This window comes from Ambystoma mexicanum, chromosome 1q (assembly GCF_040938575.1).
Source record: "Ambystoma mexicanum isolate Mex_15411 chromosome 1q, UKY_AmexF1_1, whole genome shotgun sequence".
In the NCBI taxonomy this organism is placed as follows: domain Eukaryota; kingdom Metazoa; phylum Chordata; class Amphibia; order Caudata; family Ambystomatidae; genus Ambystoma; species Ambystoma mexicanum.
In genome coordinates this window covers 62069433-62086057 of record NC_090922.1, presented here as the reverse complement: position 1 = coordinate 62086057, position 16625 = coordinate 62069433, and the positions used below count along the sequence as shown (strand labels likewise).

Below are 16625 nucleotides of genomic sequence, written 5' to 3'. Positions count from 1 at the left end.
AGCGGGGCTGGTCTCCAGTAGGGCCGCGTCATGCTCTTCCTGTGACATGCCGAAGACCAGGATGTCGTTGCTGTAATTGAGCGCCGATTTGATTGGGCAGATGACTTGCCTGATGGCCTCCTGGAAGATTTCTGCTGCGGAGGAGATGCCAAAGTTCAGCTGGTGGTAACGGAAAAGACCCTCATGTGTGGCGAAAGTGGGGATGCTTCTCGACTGCGGGTGTAGTTGAAGCTGGTGGTACCCCTGCACAAGGACTAGATTGGAGAATGTAGTTGCTCTGTTCAACTGCACTACCATGTCGCTACACAGGCCTGAGTGTCATTCACGCTGGATAGCAGTGTTGGCCATTTTCATGTCGACACAGAGCCTAATGCAGCCACCTTCCTTTGGGACAATTACTAGCAGTGAGACCGACGGGGTGGGTCCAGTGGCAGGTTCAATTATCTCATTTTGGAGTAGCTAGTCCAGCTCCTGTGAGACAGCATTTTAAAAGATGGACCTCCATTCTCTTGGGGTGTTGAGGGACTGGTCGGATATTCTCATTGACATGTAGCTTGATAAGTACACCTTTGAGCTTCCTGAGCCCTTCCCGAGGTCAGGAAACTTAGTTTGGATTACCTCTTTTGTGATGGCACCATTTTCCTCCGGATTTCTGTTGATTGCACACACCATTTCTCCATTTCCTGTGGGTGCTGTGGCCGACTGGATCACCTTGTCCTCCTGGAATCGGATATCAATGAGTCTGAGACAGCTCACTGTGTGATAATTGAGTAGGCAGCAGCCTTTCATTGGGCTTCTTATGACATGAATGGTGGTGTTGAGGGTTAACCCATTGTGAATCAACCTTCGCAGGAACTGCCCGATTGAGTGTAGGGGCAGTGCCAGGCCCCACTAGAATAGCCTCGTGTTCTTTGAAAGTTCCGGTTTCTCCAGCATCCGTAGGAATTCCTGTTCTCTCATAATGTTCACTGTCGCACCCAAATCAATCAGGAAGCAGTAGAGTATTCCCTGCATTGATAGAGATCATGGGTGCTTCTTTTGCCTCTCGATCGTCTTGAATGAGGTTGATGTATTCATCAGGTTGTGTCTGGTCATATTCAGTGCTATAGTCATATTGGTAGTTGTGCTGTTGCTCCCCATAGAACTGATACTGGTGCGATGGCTCATCGTATGCAGCACCGTAACTGGTGTACAGGTTGTGTAGTTCATAGCCCTAACACGGGTCTTGGAACTGCGTCTCTTCCAGCGCCCTTACATATCTTCTTTGGCCCTGGTGGTGTGCTTGGTTGGACCTTGGCGGGTAGACTGAAGGTCGGGGCTGGCAGTTGTAGGGTCGCCCCTGTGGTTGAATGTTCATTCGGGGTGTGGGAAATGGTCTCCTTCCCTGCAGATGGATTGGAAATGCCCTTCTCTCCCGCATTTGGAGCACTTTTTGGTAAGGACTGGGCAAGCTGCGGAGTGCGGGAAGTTCATACCACACCGGTAACATAGTCTGTGTGTCCTGAAAGGTAACTGGCTGTATGGTCTTCCAATGGGCATCCCCAGGTCTCTGTGGTTGGATTGTCACAATTATTTTGTTTTTGGGTCCCGGGTTGCCTTTGATGGAGGCAGCCTGTTTGGCAACCCTCTCGAATATTCTGGCCAGTTTGCTCACTTCATCGATGGGCAACTGCTTTTTGAGTAGTTGCTTCCGGAATGTGGGTGATGCGCATCCTTCAATCACACGCAATCTAATTGCCTCATCTGTGGAAAACCGGTGAAATTGGCAGCGAGCGCTCTTATGGTGAAGGCGTGTGATGAACTTGTCAATGGTCTCTTTGGGTTTTTGTGTGCATTGGTTAAACACATAGCGCTCATAGTCACGGTTAGGTTCAATGATGAGTTTTCTGGTAAGAGCGTTGATCAGGGAGGCGTAGTCATTTTTCTCTTCTGGGAGTATTGTCTTGATTATGGTTTTAATTCCCCCCCCCCACCACCACCAGGTTGATGAACAGTCACTCAGCGCAGGAGTTTTATCATCACCGGCCGCTTTGACAAAGTGGTTAAAGTCTTCCACCCACTCAATCCATCTTGGCCCTTTGTCACTCTGTGGCATCAGTGTGCAGGGAAGTGGTTTTCGGAGTAGGGCCGCTTTGGAGGCGAGCAGCGTGGCAGGGGTTTGTGCCCCAGAGCAGACCAGGGAATCTGGACCGCTCATTGTGGGTGCTGTGTGAAGCAGGGGGTTTAGGGCCTAGTGCTGTAATTTCAGCGTGTGATAGGCTATGGGTGGTGTGTTCACTGTACCTCTGGTACTGCCTGTTGCATGGTATCACTTTGTGGGTGTGTCCTTTGTTTCTTCCCCGCGGGGTGTGCGTACAGTTGCTGCAGGCTGTGTGCTTTGCCTCCCTGGTTCCTCTTGGGAGCCAGCACGTGGTTGTGCCGCACCAGATGCGTTGTATGCTTGAGCGGCGGGATCGCCATGGGAGTTGTGCCCCTCAGGATGAGACCGGTGGGTCACCACTGGAGATGGCAGGACAGCTGACAGCTGGGATTATGAAGCGGCGGATTGCCGTGGAATGGGTGCAAGGCGGGATCGCCGAGCACACCAAGGAAGTTGAGTTGGGGTGGGATCACCCTGCTCACAGCCAGAGGTATGAGGCGGCAGTCTGCCGTGAAATGGGTGCGAGACAAGATCACCTGGCGCACCAATGAAGTTGTGTTGGGGGCGGGATCGGATGCAGGAGCGGAGGCGGGACCGATTTCGCGAGAGCGGGCACAGTGGGATAAACACCCTGGAGCCAGTGGAGAAGGTGCACGGGAAACGCTTTCAGCACCAGTTGTTGGGCTTACACCACAATGCGGAAGTGACACCGGTTGAGGAGGACCTTCACTTTCTTACCTCCTCATGAAACACGTACAGACAGGAACTCCCATTCCTCACCCTGACTCCTGCTGCTCCTCCTCCTCCTCATCATCCTCTTCCTCCTCCTCTTCCTGCTTCCCGCCTGGTGACTCGGCTGTCCCTTAAAGGCACAGAGGCTTGTCACAAAGACCACGCGCACTTCCGCCGGGACAACGCCCCCTTCTTCCCCCCCCCCCCCCAAGACTACCCAATCCAGAATCAATCTAAAAATCACAGAAGAATGAAGCTGAACCTCAAACGCATTCTGGGGACTCTGCGAGGTGGGAGCACTAAAGGGAACTGTTTCTATACATATAGCTTTTAATTTGTTCATGGCGTAGCACAAGTACTCCTGTTCTCGCAGTAAAAAAAGGTATCTTCGCACAGACAACGATGCAAGAGTTACAAGAGTTAGGCAGACATAGGTTTCATCATATGATTTTGGTATTAGAGAAGCTAGTGCAGCAGGGGTTGGAGACGTTGTGGTCAATATAAATATAAAACCTCAAATGCAAGTTTATAAAAACAAGCGAGGGCAGCTTAGAATGAAATGCTGCCAATCTGCAATGTTGGATAACAGCCTGTTAAACTCATCCCATCATCCTTCAGGAGGTAGATGCCTGGCGACCGACTTCGCAGACACCCAATCTTTTCTATATAACCAGGATGTCTTGCGATTCTGCAGGGTTAAATTATGGGGGTAGAGCTCTCACAATCACAGGTGAAGTGTATAAAAAGTAGAATGGGCGGGAGGCTGGAGTGGCACAGTAACTAAAGGTGGGTGTAGAGCGTAATCTCGCGAGAGTTCACCCGACCTCTCACGAGAGGACAGAATGAAAAGGGCAGGCGCACGAAAGCTATTCGCAGCACAGGCTACTGAGGGTCAGCACCGCAGCCCTAGCACTCTGACTGCCCCATCTCCTGCCAGCCCACCACCAACTATAACCCCTCTTAACCACTCGCAAAATAAGCCATGTACTAGAATTTCCACAGTGAAGCAACTGTGTGCAAGCCGTATTACTTTGTTGGCAATAAAGGCAGTGTCATACTATAAAGTATCTGTGTGATCATTGGGAGGCCACAACATAACTGGTGACGAGGACAGAAGTGACGACCCACAGCAGACATCATGCGAGGTGCCACACCACCACCAGCATTTCTCCAGTCCCAGGAAGGCCAACCATACCATGGCTGCAGTGGGAACCCATGTTTGTAATGTACATGGAAGCACTGGGTGGCGTAAACTTCACAGCAGCAAGGAAGAGGGCCATTCTGGTGAACGCACTAGGGGTGGAAGGCCAGAGAATCTTTGCAGGATTGAAATCCGAGGCGGCAGAAGGTGATGACGACAATGTCTATAAAGAGGCAGTTTGTGGTGAGGTTTTCATCTAGTGAGAATGTCGTACTGCACAAAATTAGGTTCTACAGTAAGAAACAAGAGCTGATTGAGCCAGTGGATGATTATGTTATGAAACTGAGAGAACTGGTTGCATTGTGTGCCTTAGGAGATACGTCTGAGGAAAGAATATGCGACATGTTGACCCTGCACACCAACAGCCGCAAGATACAGGATAGGTTCATCCTGGGAAAAACGCTGCAGCTGGACAAGGTGATACAAATAGCCAGAGTGGTGGAGGGTACCTCCGGGAGGGGGAAAGAATTTAGGGGGTGGAAGGGGAGCTGCCTCGAGCCGGATGTACAAGCACTACAATTCAAAGGGAGACGGGAGACATGGCAGCCAGACACCACGGACAGCAGATCAGGGAGAAGAGAACCAGCCAAATGGTACAGGTGTGCCAGCACCAGTCACCTTGCCAATGACAAGCAGTGTCCAGCCAGGAACATGGTGTTCAAAGTGCGGCAGATTCGGACACGTGGCTGCTGCCTGCACATGGAGAGGTAGGAAAATGGCCACAGCGATACTCAGCGACACAGCTAGGACGGAATAGTCATCGGAAGATGAGGGATGTCCCACCGTAATCATGGCCAACAGCATCACTCCTCGCAGGGAAAAGCTGCACTGGGTCATCAAAGTTGACGACAACGAAAAACAAGGGTCATGGCCAACTCTGGATCTGATCTAACCATAGTACCTCTTGCCGTGTACAAAGAAATGGTAGGGAAAGACTGAGTAGAAGTACGCACGACGAAGCACAGACCAACCATCTTTGGCTGAGCAACTGTAAACTTGCTGGGCTATATACGAAGCACCATTGAATTTAAAGGGACGGTAACGTAGAGCAAAGTATACCTTTCTAAAAGAGTACCAGCCGTGCTCGGTTGGGATGATCAAGCAAAATTGCAGATGCAACTTGATGCCAGCGTGGAAGGACAAATGCCATCACTCATCTCGGAAGGCCCACCAGTATCCAGAGAAGATTTTCGCGAGCTGTTCTCCGACGACCCAGGAAAAATAAGGAATTATGTACATAAAATAAAGCTAAAGCATGAAGCTGTCTCAATCAAAAAAAGTGAGGCCAGTCCCTGCAACGGCAAGAGAAGCACTACAGGAACAGCTAGCCAGAATTCTCAAAGACGGCACAATAGAAATTATAAAGTCGTCCGAGTGGTTGAACCTGGTGGTCCTGATCAAGAAACAATACTTGAACGGCCTGCACATATGCATAGATCTCCGCTGCCTGAACCTCAAGGTGATAACGGATAGCTACCCACTCCCCAGTATTAATGAATTACACCTCCTAATGAAATGAAGTGACATGAGGGACGCATACCACCAAATTTGCCTACACAAAGAGTCGAGGTCCCTGACGGCATTCATAACCCCATTCGGCACATACCAGTTCACCCGCATACCATTTGGTCTGTCGGCTGCCTCAGCTTTCCAATGCATGATGGACTCGCTACTGGAGGACAATTGGCAATGTAGTGTACTTCCAGGATGCCATTCTAGTATATGCAGCCAACGTCCAAATGCACACTAGGGTGCTTCGTGAAGTGTGGACACGTATACAAGAAGCAGGAGTCGGTCTACGATTCGACAAGTGCATCTTAAGGTCAGATGAAGTAGAGTCCTTAGGCTACAAAACCTCAAGAGCGGGCATCAGCCCGAAGAAGGACCTGCTCCAGGCTATCGTGAAAGCACCTGATCCGTCCAACAGGGACGAACTGAGTTGGTTTCTGGGAATGGCCAAATAATATGCCATGTTTGTACAGAACTTTTCAGAAACCACAGCTCCTATGCGCAAATTAATGAAAAAGGGGTTGGAGTACAAGTGGGGAGCAGAGCAGCAGGAGGTCATCTAAAAAAGAGAATGATTGCATCACACATGCCCCCTGCCTACAGCCTTTCAACCCACAATGGAAGACCATCAGTACCGCAGATGCCAGTTCCTATGGCCTAGGAGCGACACTGACCCAAAGGAAAGGCGACGTGGAGCAGGTTGTGGCGTTTGCCTCAAAGGCACAGTCACAAGCAGAGAAAACTACTCAACAACTGAAAAAGAAATGCTGGCTTGCGCATGGGCAGCCGATTATTTCCGGACATACGTCTGGGGCACCAAATTCCAACTGGTGACGGACCATAAACTGTTGGTATACATGTTTAGCCCAGGAGGGACGAGAACCTCCACCCATCGCCTTGCCTGCATAGCAGCAAACTGCAAGAATATATATATACATACAAAGTGGTACATACTCAGGGATGGCGAAATGCACAGGCGGATTGCATGACCAGACCGCCGGAGTGGAACAGATTAAACGAGAACTTCCTAAGGACGAGTGCATCGTAGCTTCATTGGAAGATCTCCGAAGCAAAGAATACCTGGAGATGAGTGAGAAACACTGGAGAGAGGAAGCAGCTAACGACGCCACAACTGCAAAACACTCACGAGTTTGAAACGGCTGGCCCGATGAAAGAATGATCCCAGAAGGCCTGCGGCCATACTGGAAACCATCCGTTGAGAAATTTGAGGACCAAGGCATGCTGATGAGAGGCCACCAAGCCATCCCCCCTGTTGCGTTGAGAAGAACTATCATGTGCAGGGCACTTGAGGAGAAGAGTGAGAGAGTCGTACTGGGGGCCGACATGGACCTCGACATAAGAATGACTGAAAGGTGCCACAAGAATACCGACAAGAGATTGAAAGTGAGGCAAGCGCCTTTCCATCACACAGATCCCAGGATTGTGGCCGAAGCTAGGACTGGACTTCATAGGCCCACTGGAACTGATGAGACCTGAGCACAAATATGGCTTTGTGCTAATAAACTTCCTATCGAAGTGGGTGAAGTGGAGTTTGTCACAGACATTACGTCATCCACAGTAATTGAAGTGTTGAACAATATCTTTCAGAGAGAAGGCCTGCCCAATGAATTGGTGTCCAACTAGTTTCTCGCGCGATGGACACATTTCAGAGGGAAAACAACATTCACCAAGTAAAAGTGGTGCTGTATCACCCTCAAGCAAATGGCTTTGTTGGAACGGGACAATTGGTTCCTCAAGGGAGTGATGCAACTAGCCACAGTATCAGGGATGGATCCCTTTTCCACAGTCAAGGAAGCAGTGGCAGCCCACCGACTGACCCCCAACGGGATCACCAACTTTTCACCGTTTCTGATGCTATGAGGACACAGGGCAGCATCCACATTGGACCCTCCGTGTATGTCACAAGTAATGGAAGACGATGAAGTCAACATGGAAGAATTGGTATGGAGAAGATCAAGGCACTCATGAAGGAGTGCAATGACAAGAGAAGGGCGCCCCAGGGCAGCAGAATTCGAGAAGGCGACTGGGTAAAGATAAAGCTGACACAGAGAGACCCCGTCACAAGGTCCAAATTCAGCAGACCCATCTGGGTGTGTAAACAGGGACTACAGGCCGGGAGAAGATGGAACCTGGAACAAGACGCGCTGTTTGAGAGAAGTCCTGAGGAAACATCAGGCCCCACCGCTCGGGACGAGGTGCACGAAAGCAAGGAGAAGGGAGAGGAAAGAAGGATGGACAAAAGGCAGCAAACTCTGAGCAAGGAGATGGCACGGAGCCTGGATTAGCAGGAGTACAGTCAAACATCCAGGAAGGCAGAAACGAACTGGAAGGAGGAAAGAGGACATGCAAGAAAGAAAAGAAAGCTGAGAAGGTTGACCGCAGAGGGGGAAAAAGAGGCTTACATGATTCACAGACTTTGTCATGGAGTAGCGGCACCTGCTTTCGTCTTCTAACAAAAGGAGGCATGTAGAGCATAATCTTGAGAGATTTCACCAGACCTCTCGCAAGAGGACAGAATGAAAGGAAAAGTGCGGGCACGCAAAAGCAATTTGCGGCACAGGCTACTGAGGGACCGCACTGCAGCCCTAGCGCTCTGACCAGCAGGTCAGGCCCCATCACCTGCCAGCCCACCACCCCAATTATAACCCCTCTTAACCACTCACAAAATAAGCCATGGATTAGAATTACCACAGTGAAGCAACAGTGTGCAAGCAGTATGACTTTTTTCGCAATAAAGGCAGTGTCACACTAGAAAGTGTCTGTGCGATCATTGGGAGGCCACAACAGTAGGGCGCAGTTGCTTGTGCACAGGCACAATGGCAGCGAGACTGACCAGTCATCTCAGATTCACTAGTGGCATCTCAGAAATATAATACATTAAAATAAATGAGGCCACCAATGGTATTACATTTTCCTTGACTTTGCCTGGCCATTCATAGTTGCCAACATAATTGAAATATGAGTTTCCATCAATAAAGCGCTACACAAATATAGTATAGTGCCATAGAAAACTAATATTGTCTTTCAAGATGGACACCCAGTTTGCCAGCATTGCGTTCAGATGAAACTAAAAGGCCTCTGGGCGGAGCATGGTAAAGGGTGTTGAATGGTTGCCTACGTAGCTAAAAGGTCACCTGCAGACTGACGCCTCTTCTATTAGGCCATCTGAAGTGCCACATCGGACAAGAATTGTGCAAGCGTGTGTTTAGGCATGGCCGCAGCGCTTTCCAGGCACTGTCAAAATAGAAACAGCGTGTAACTGGTGGGCACACTATGGCAGTGCGCAGCAAATATAAAAATTGCCACGTTTTTGACAGGAATTCAGTGCAATGAACAGATGCAAACACACACACACACACACACACACACACAAAACAAGGAACTGGTTTGTAGTTGCAATTATGCCAATAACTTTCAAGAGATTGCTCATAAAGCACAGGGAGAACACAAATATATCATTGGGGGTGTGCTTTGGACAGGCGTGCATGGTAAGTGGTTGTACATGGCGACAGAAGTTAACATGATCGTGGATGGGTGAAAGTCAAAACATCCACGGGCTGTGCACCCCTTTGCATGCCATCTCGCTCCTATATTCGATGCCCATCTTAACAGTTTCGGCTGATAATTCAAGTTTACCCAGCAACCCAACAGCCAAAACTTAAAACGAAAATTAGGGAGGAGTGACATACAGGAACCCAGGCCCTTGCACGGACAGAAACAGAAGGACAGCCCATGCATTTTTCAAGCTCACTACTGGATATTCATGGGCAAAGGCAGCACTGTCCACCACCAGTTGGGAGTTTTCCAACTATTTCATGCAGGGGGAACTCTGTAGAGTGAGGATATGATTCACAGTCTCAATGCCTCCTGTAGTGTTATGGACTCATACACCCTTGGACACATATTAAAGGTTACAGGTGATTTTATCGAATGAGAAAACAAAATAATCATTTTTCAACGAATATACATCTAAATAACCCAACAAATGTTGTTTTTCATTGTTTTTGGGATGGCTGCTCCCCCTCAAGTCCCTACCCCTTTTTTAAAAAATACTTTTTCTCCCCACACCAAAAACTACTATTCCCCTTCCCAACCACAATTTTCCCGATGTTTTGGGTTAATTGCATTCTTTGTAATTTATTCGATAACATCATTGCATAACATCTCAACCTTGTATGTGAAGCAAACCCAAGAGCCTTAGTTACCTGGAACATGTGAGATTCATCGAGTTTACTTACGTTAAAATGGCCGTTGTCAAACATGGTCTGAAGGGAGTATGCAAAGCCCTGGGTCAAAACTCGATCAAACCAGCCCTTCATCATGGCAGGTAACGCAAACCAGTACATCGGGAACTGCAGGGACAGAAACAAAGAGACATGGCTTTAGTGACACAATACAGAGAGCGCATTGCCAAAGCATCCAGGTGTGGCCTTTGCATGGTTCTGCTGCCCCCCTCCACATCTAGGCCTACAAACACAAAGGGGTCAGATGCTAGAAATGCCCAACGTGGCATGTTCAGAACCTAAAAACAGGAGTACAACTTAATGTTCGGCACTTCACCTAGAAGGGATTGCATCTGGAAAAAATGTACAACTAACTTAGCAGGTCTGATGAAGCCTATTGTTTCACAAGTTCACTACTTAAACGATGCACAGTTCTTTCAATTTGTCATTTCGCAACCAGGTATTTGGCTTGCTGCTCCCTGCTCTTAACACCTGAACGAAGATCACACGACCCAGGCACAATATCACGAGATTTGATGACCTCCCTCCCAGCCCGCCAACCACCCTTTCCCCTGTCCCTGGTGGATGGTTTGCGGAACTTTCGAAACTAGATTTCAAACAAGATTTCGAAAGCAGAACGCGTGAGCTATTTATCTGCATTTATAAAGCGCCCAACAGCCTTTGGGCATCGCGACGCTGTTATAGAAGGCTTATTTCGTTGCATAAGTACTAGCAAAAACATACAAGAACATACATGTGGCCTACCCCATGTTGCAGGGCGGAATACTTAGTTACGTAAGTGCTTGCAAAAAACATACAGGCTGCCTACCCCCATGTTACAGGGCGGCAGCAGCATACACATGCAGAGTCAGTTTAGGCGAGGGTGGCTTGGAGGAGAGGAAAAGGGAGCGGGGCATCAAAGGGGGGGGTAGCTGACACACCCATCAACACAGGCGACCAAGGGGGTGGGGGCACACCCATCAAAACAAGCGACCGTAGGGAGGGATTGGGGGGAGCACACAGCAACACAGGCGACCAAAGGGGGTGGGGCACACACAGCAACACAGGCGACCAAGGGGAGTGGGGGTTTGGGGGGCACACAGCAACACAAACGACCAAAGGACGCACACACAGCAACACAGGCGACCGAGGGGAGTGGGGGTTTGGGGGGCACACAGCAACACAAACGACCAAGGGGGGCACACACAGCAACACAGGCGACCAAGGTGGGGTGCGGTGTGGCGGGCACACACAGCAACACAGGTGACCAAGGGGGGGCACACACAGCAACACAGGTGACCAAGGGGGGGCACACACAGCAACACAGGCGACCAAGGGGATTGGGGGGCACACACAGCAACACAGGTGACCAAGGTGGTGTGGGGGGCGCACACAGCAACACAGGTGACCAAGGTGGTGTGGGGGGCGCACACAGCAACACAGGTGACCAAGGGGGGGCACACACAGCAACACAGGCGACCAAGGGGATTGGAGGCACACACAGCAACACAGGTGACCAAGGTGGTGTGGGGGGCGCACACAGCAACACAGGTGACCAAGGTGGTGTGGGGGGCACACACAGCAACACAGGCGACCAAGGGTATTGGGGGGCACACACAGCAACACAGGCGACCAAGGTGAGGTGGGGTGTGGGGGGCACACACAGCAACACAGGTGACCAAGGGGGGGGCACGCACACCAACACAGGTGACCGGGGGGGCACACACAGCAACACATGGGACCAAGGGGGGGGCACACACACCAACACAGGTGACGGGGGGGGCACACAGCAACACATGTGACCGGGGGGGGCACACAGCAACACAGGTGACCAAGGTGGGGGGAAACACACAGCAACACAGGCGACCAATGGGAGGGGTGTAGGGGGCCCACAGCAACACAGGCGACCGGGGGGGGCACACAGCTGACAAAGGGGGGGCACGCACAGCAACACAGGCGGAACAAGGTGAGGGGGTGGGGTACACACAGAACACAGGCGACCAAGGTAGAGGGCACACACAGCAACACAGGCGACCAAGGTGGGTGGAGGGCACACACAGCAACAAAGGCAACCAAGGTGGGTTGGTGGGGGGCACACACAGCAACAAAGGCGACCAAGGTGTGGGTCACACAGCAACACAGGCGACCATGGTGGGGGGGTGGGGGATCCACACAGCAACACAGGTGACCGGGGGGGTACACACAGCAACACCGGCAACAAAGGTGGTGGGAGGCACACACAGAAACACAGGTGACCGAGGTGGGTAGGGGTGGGGGGCACACAGCAACACAGGCGACCAAGGTGGGTGGAGGGCACACACAGCAACAAAGGCAACCAAGGTGGGGTGGTGGGGGGGCACACACAGCAACAAAGGCGACCAAGGTGTAGGTCACAAAGCAACACAGGCGACCATGGTGGGGGGTCCACACAGCAACACAGGTGACCGGGGGGGGCGCACACAGCAACACAGGCGACCAAGGTGGGGTGGGTTGTGGGGGGCACACACAGCAACATATTCGACCAAGGGTGGGAGGGCACACACAGCAACACAGGTGACCAAGGGGGGCACACACAGCAACAAAGGTGACCAAGGGGGGGGCACACACAGCAACACAGGTGACCAAGGTTGAGGGGGGGCACACACAGCAACAAAGGTGACTGGGGGGGGCACAAACAGCAACACAGGTGATCCGGGGGGGGACACACAGCAACACAGGTGACCAGGGGGGGGGCACACACAGCAACACAGGCGACCAAGGTGGGGGGGCAATCACAGCAACACAGGCAACCAAGGTGGGGGGTGGTGGGGGGCACACACAGAAACACAGGCGACCAAGATTGGGGGGTGGGGGCACACAGCAACACAGGTGACCTGGGGGAGGGCACACACAGCAACACAGGCGACCAAGATGGGAGGTGGTGGGGGGCACACGCAGCAATACATGCGACCAAGGTGGGGGGCACACAGCAACACAGGTAACCAAGGGGTGGGGGTGGGGGAAACACACAGCAACACATGCGACCCGGGGGGGGGGGGCACACACAGCAACAAAGGCGACCCAAGGGGGGGCACACACAGCAACACAGGCGACCAAGGCGTACCTGTAGTAGACAGGGGCCTTAGGAGTGTGCCTTGAGAGGAGGGCCGGCCAAGCATGCCGGCTCTCCAATAGGCCACTTGAATGACGCTCCGGCGAATCAGATCGCAGCATAGCATGGCCCCAAGCACTCCGGTGCACAAGGCACAGGCGGCCATCATGGAATGGTCAGCCCGAAAAAAATAACAATGCTAAAGAATTTGCTGCCTCCAGGCATCACGAGGAGGATGTAGAGCAATTCTAATACAGCCATTGGTATCATCACAGAACAGCTGATGGTTGTAAATGCAGAATCCTGCCACCCCCAACCCAGCATCCCATGCTCGGATATATAGAAGGACAGCAAGCCCTTAACACAGTTAACGATTCCCAAGCAAGTGTGGCTAGTGGGCTGAAATGGCCTAGGGTACGACATTGTTACATCGGCAGGATTTTTTTTCGACTGAGCTTTTTGCTGAAAAAAACTGGAAACATATGGGGGGACTAAGGGGGATACAAGGGGTACGAGGCATGGGGAAAAGGGACTAGATAATAGAGGTGGGGGAGTAAGGGGATCCAAGGGTTAGGGGAGTGGGAAATAGGGACTTGATAATAGGGAAGCAGGGGTTTTGGGGGGGGAACACCCCCCAAATGTAAAAAGTTTTGCCAAAAAACTCTGAGAAAATAAACCTTGCAATCTAAGAACATAGAGCCTCGCCAAGTGTACTCCAAGTAGCAGGGGAAGGTGGAGGAGTGTTATCACCAGCACGGGGGATTTCAGTCATTTGCTTTAAGAGGCGAGACCAATGACCTCGTGAATACACTTGACAAAGAATACAAGAAAAGCGGTACACCTGGCTCTGGTGAGGGGGAACAAAATGGGCAAAAACCAACAGTTTTGGATTGCATAGGAGTCGGATCAGCATTTTCCAGGCACGGTCATAAAGGCACCACCTAGCCATGAGATACCAAGAGCTGGCAAATGGTGCTAGTACGTGAGACTATCAAGGCAGTACCAAGCAAATGACTATCGAAGGCCTACGCAAGAGCCAACACGGCTGGCTTTCCCAGTGCTGGTTTAAACAGGAATGGAGTGCAAGGACGCACATGCTGCTCATACATCAACAAGTAGAGGACACTTGTTTAAGATGTTTTGAGTACACCAGAAACTGGGTTATAAGTGCAATGAAGACAGAAGCCTGCTAAGAAAGCACAACTAGCTCTAAGATAAACCAGGTGGGATGTGTTTAGACTGGGCTGGGGAGAAAATCGACATAGGCACTACCATTTCTGTGGACAGTCAATGGGTGGGTAAATAACCAGAGACCCACAGTCTAGGTCATTCCTCGCATGTCACTCGCTCCCATTTCTTAAGTTCCCACGTCAATGGAGTTGGCTTACAGCGCCACCCAATAGCCAAAACTAAAAAGGATCAAATACTTTAGATGCATTAAGATTTCTTCCTATTTACAATGCTAAAGAGCAATGGGCTCTCTGGGCTGGTGGGCTCTCTGGGCTGGCATCATTATTTTTGTCTCCAGTGCCAGGAAGAATCCCTAGCGTACTAAATTAACAAATACCCGCTCAAGCAGTTCAGATAAGTTAGATGCTATGGGTCATTCAGCGGTCATGGCATTGCTTTAGCTCACAATGAGATCTGCAAAAGGATCCGGTTTATCAACACAAAGTGTTGGTGACTGGTGGCTGGAACCACCTAGCCCAATGTGGGGCTCCGTTAGCCTCAAAGTCCTGTTCCGGCTTCACACCATACCCCAGCAGGGCCCTAAATCCCAAATTCCTCCCACCTCTGCGCTCGCTCCTAAGGACAGCCACTGCGGACAAAGCCAGACAGCCGAACATGCAGCGAGCCATCAGTCGCTGGCATTCATGGCAAGTTCCCAACAGTCCATTATCCATGACCCCTCCTGATGCGGTCTGAACGGCAAGATCAAACAACCCTGTGGTCCACAGATGTCAGCCAGGTCTTTTGCTATCCTTTAAACTACTCTTTGTGGGGAATAGGGTCCCTTTGTATTCTTGCAACCTTCTTGCCATGTTTTGAGCTTGGAGAAGGGCCATGTTGGGTAGGCGATCGTCCAGCAGAGCAAGAGGACTATGGGAACTTTAGTGCCAACTTCTAAATTATCAATTCAGATTGGTTGGTGGAAAGACTGAGGCGTATGAAGTCTGCTGGATTTGTAATTGCTCGGTGGGCAATGCCAGGGTTTACTCTTCAGCCATGATCTGTAGGTTGATAAAAGTGCTGTCACGGTAGTTGAAGTGTGCTCCAATTCGCGGAGCACTACAGAGTAGGGTGCTGGTCAGCTGTGAATGTTGCAGACAGTCCAGTGGGCCCCCGAAGTCATACGCGGCCTGACATACAATGTTAAGGATGGACCATATGTAGCAACTAGAAGAGCAAGAAGGGGGTGGTGGGATTGTATTTCAGAGGGTAGTTTATGTTTAAAAAAATTAAATAAAGCAAGTTAAGTATTGCACAAGTTGTCATTGTTGTGACTTCACAGGCCCTTACCAGTCTGAGAGTGCAATCGCTCAACAGCGTACGCTTCTGGTACAGGACACTACGTGTGTTGCTTGTACGTCACTCTATGGAACTTCACAGCAGTGAGGGTAAAGAGCGGACAGGGAGTATTGAGGCTGCACACAAAGAACAAACACCAGTGCACCAAAACGCCTGTATTAGAGGACTCCCAAGCGCTAAATGACAATTTCGGCATTAGGGGCAACTTGGTGACCGCAAAGGCACTCCTGGATCCCAAAGAGAACAGAGGCGCCTGTGCAAGTTACAGGTCAGGCTAGTGGGAGTTATTGCTATCTGGCAATGGTATAAAATCGCTGGCTTTTTTTATTTGTATCAACTAAGAAAAGAATGCAGGTAATTCCATGTCAGAAAAGGGTAAACCTCCATATGCATGTTCCCGGTTGAGAATACAGCCCTGAACCTGTTGCCCGTATAATCCTATGCAATGAATGAACGCCAGAGACCCTTTTCTTGCAGTGCGCCCAATAGCAATGGTATAAAAGCCCTGGATTTTTTAATTTGTATCAACTAATAAAACGATGCAGGTTTCCATGTCATAAAAGGGTGACCTGCCAACAAGGTCCCACTTTCGGAAGGTTCATGCCAAAAGCATAGTGTATACCTATGCCCTGCTGAATCAGTGGCCCGATTTGCTGTGCCTGCTTTCAAGTGGCACAGAGCAGGTTCTAGTGACAGCTGCCATAATTACAACTGCAGTGACAACCAAGTCTCTGCAGTGTAGGGGCTGCATTTGAGATTTGCACCTCTGGTTCAAAAACTACATACCTATGTGATTTGCTATCCTCTTGGCACAATAAACTGCAAATCTAAGCCAAGCCTGAGTTTGAGGTATGGTGGCTGACATCTCTCAATTATCCAAGTAACATCAATTTGATATCACACACGTCAGCCCAACTGTGGAAGGGTTACATGTATTCCCCTAGCCAGCCTGTATCTGCCACTCCCAGAAATAACATAGCCTTGGGGTTTACCTCTTTGATCCTTTGTGAGGGTAGGGTAATGAACACCCTCTCCAGTGAGACAGCTACTCCACAGGAAGCTGTCCTAGGATCAGTTATCAATGGGCACATCCTTCACAAAAGGACTGGCCTCAAACTAGGGTGCTGCGTACCAAAAGAGCCTTTGATGACATTGACAAGCGAAGGAGTGGGGTTAGTG

The 16625-nt window shown here is 50.5% G+C and overlaps 1 protein-coding gene across 3 annotated transcripts in view; it reads right to left on the bottom strand.

The window, feature by feature from the left end:
- NQO1 (NAD(P)H quinone dehydrogenase 1) overlaps positions 1-16625 on the bottom strand; it is a 182823-nt gene that overhangs the window by 57606 nt on the left and 108592 nt on the right. For all 3 annotated transcript variants that reach the window (XM_069635519.1, XM_069635521.1, XM_069635520.1), the window contains exon 4: positions 9842-9955. In XM_069635519.1, the coding sequence (XP_069491620.1) occupies positions 9842-9955 (114 nt within the window). The remainder of the gene's footprint in view (positions 1-9841; positions 9956-16625) is intronic.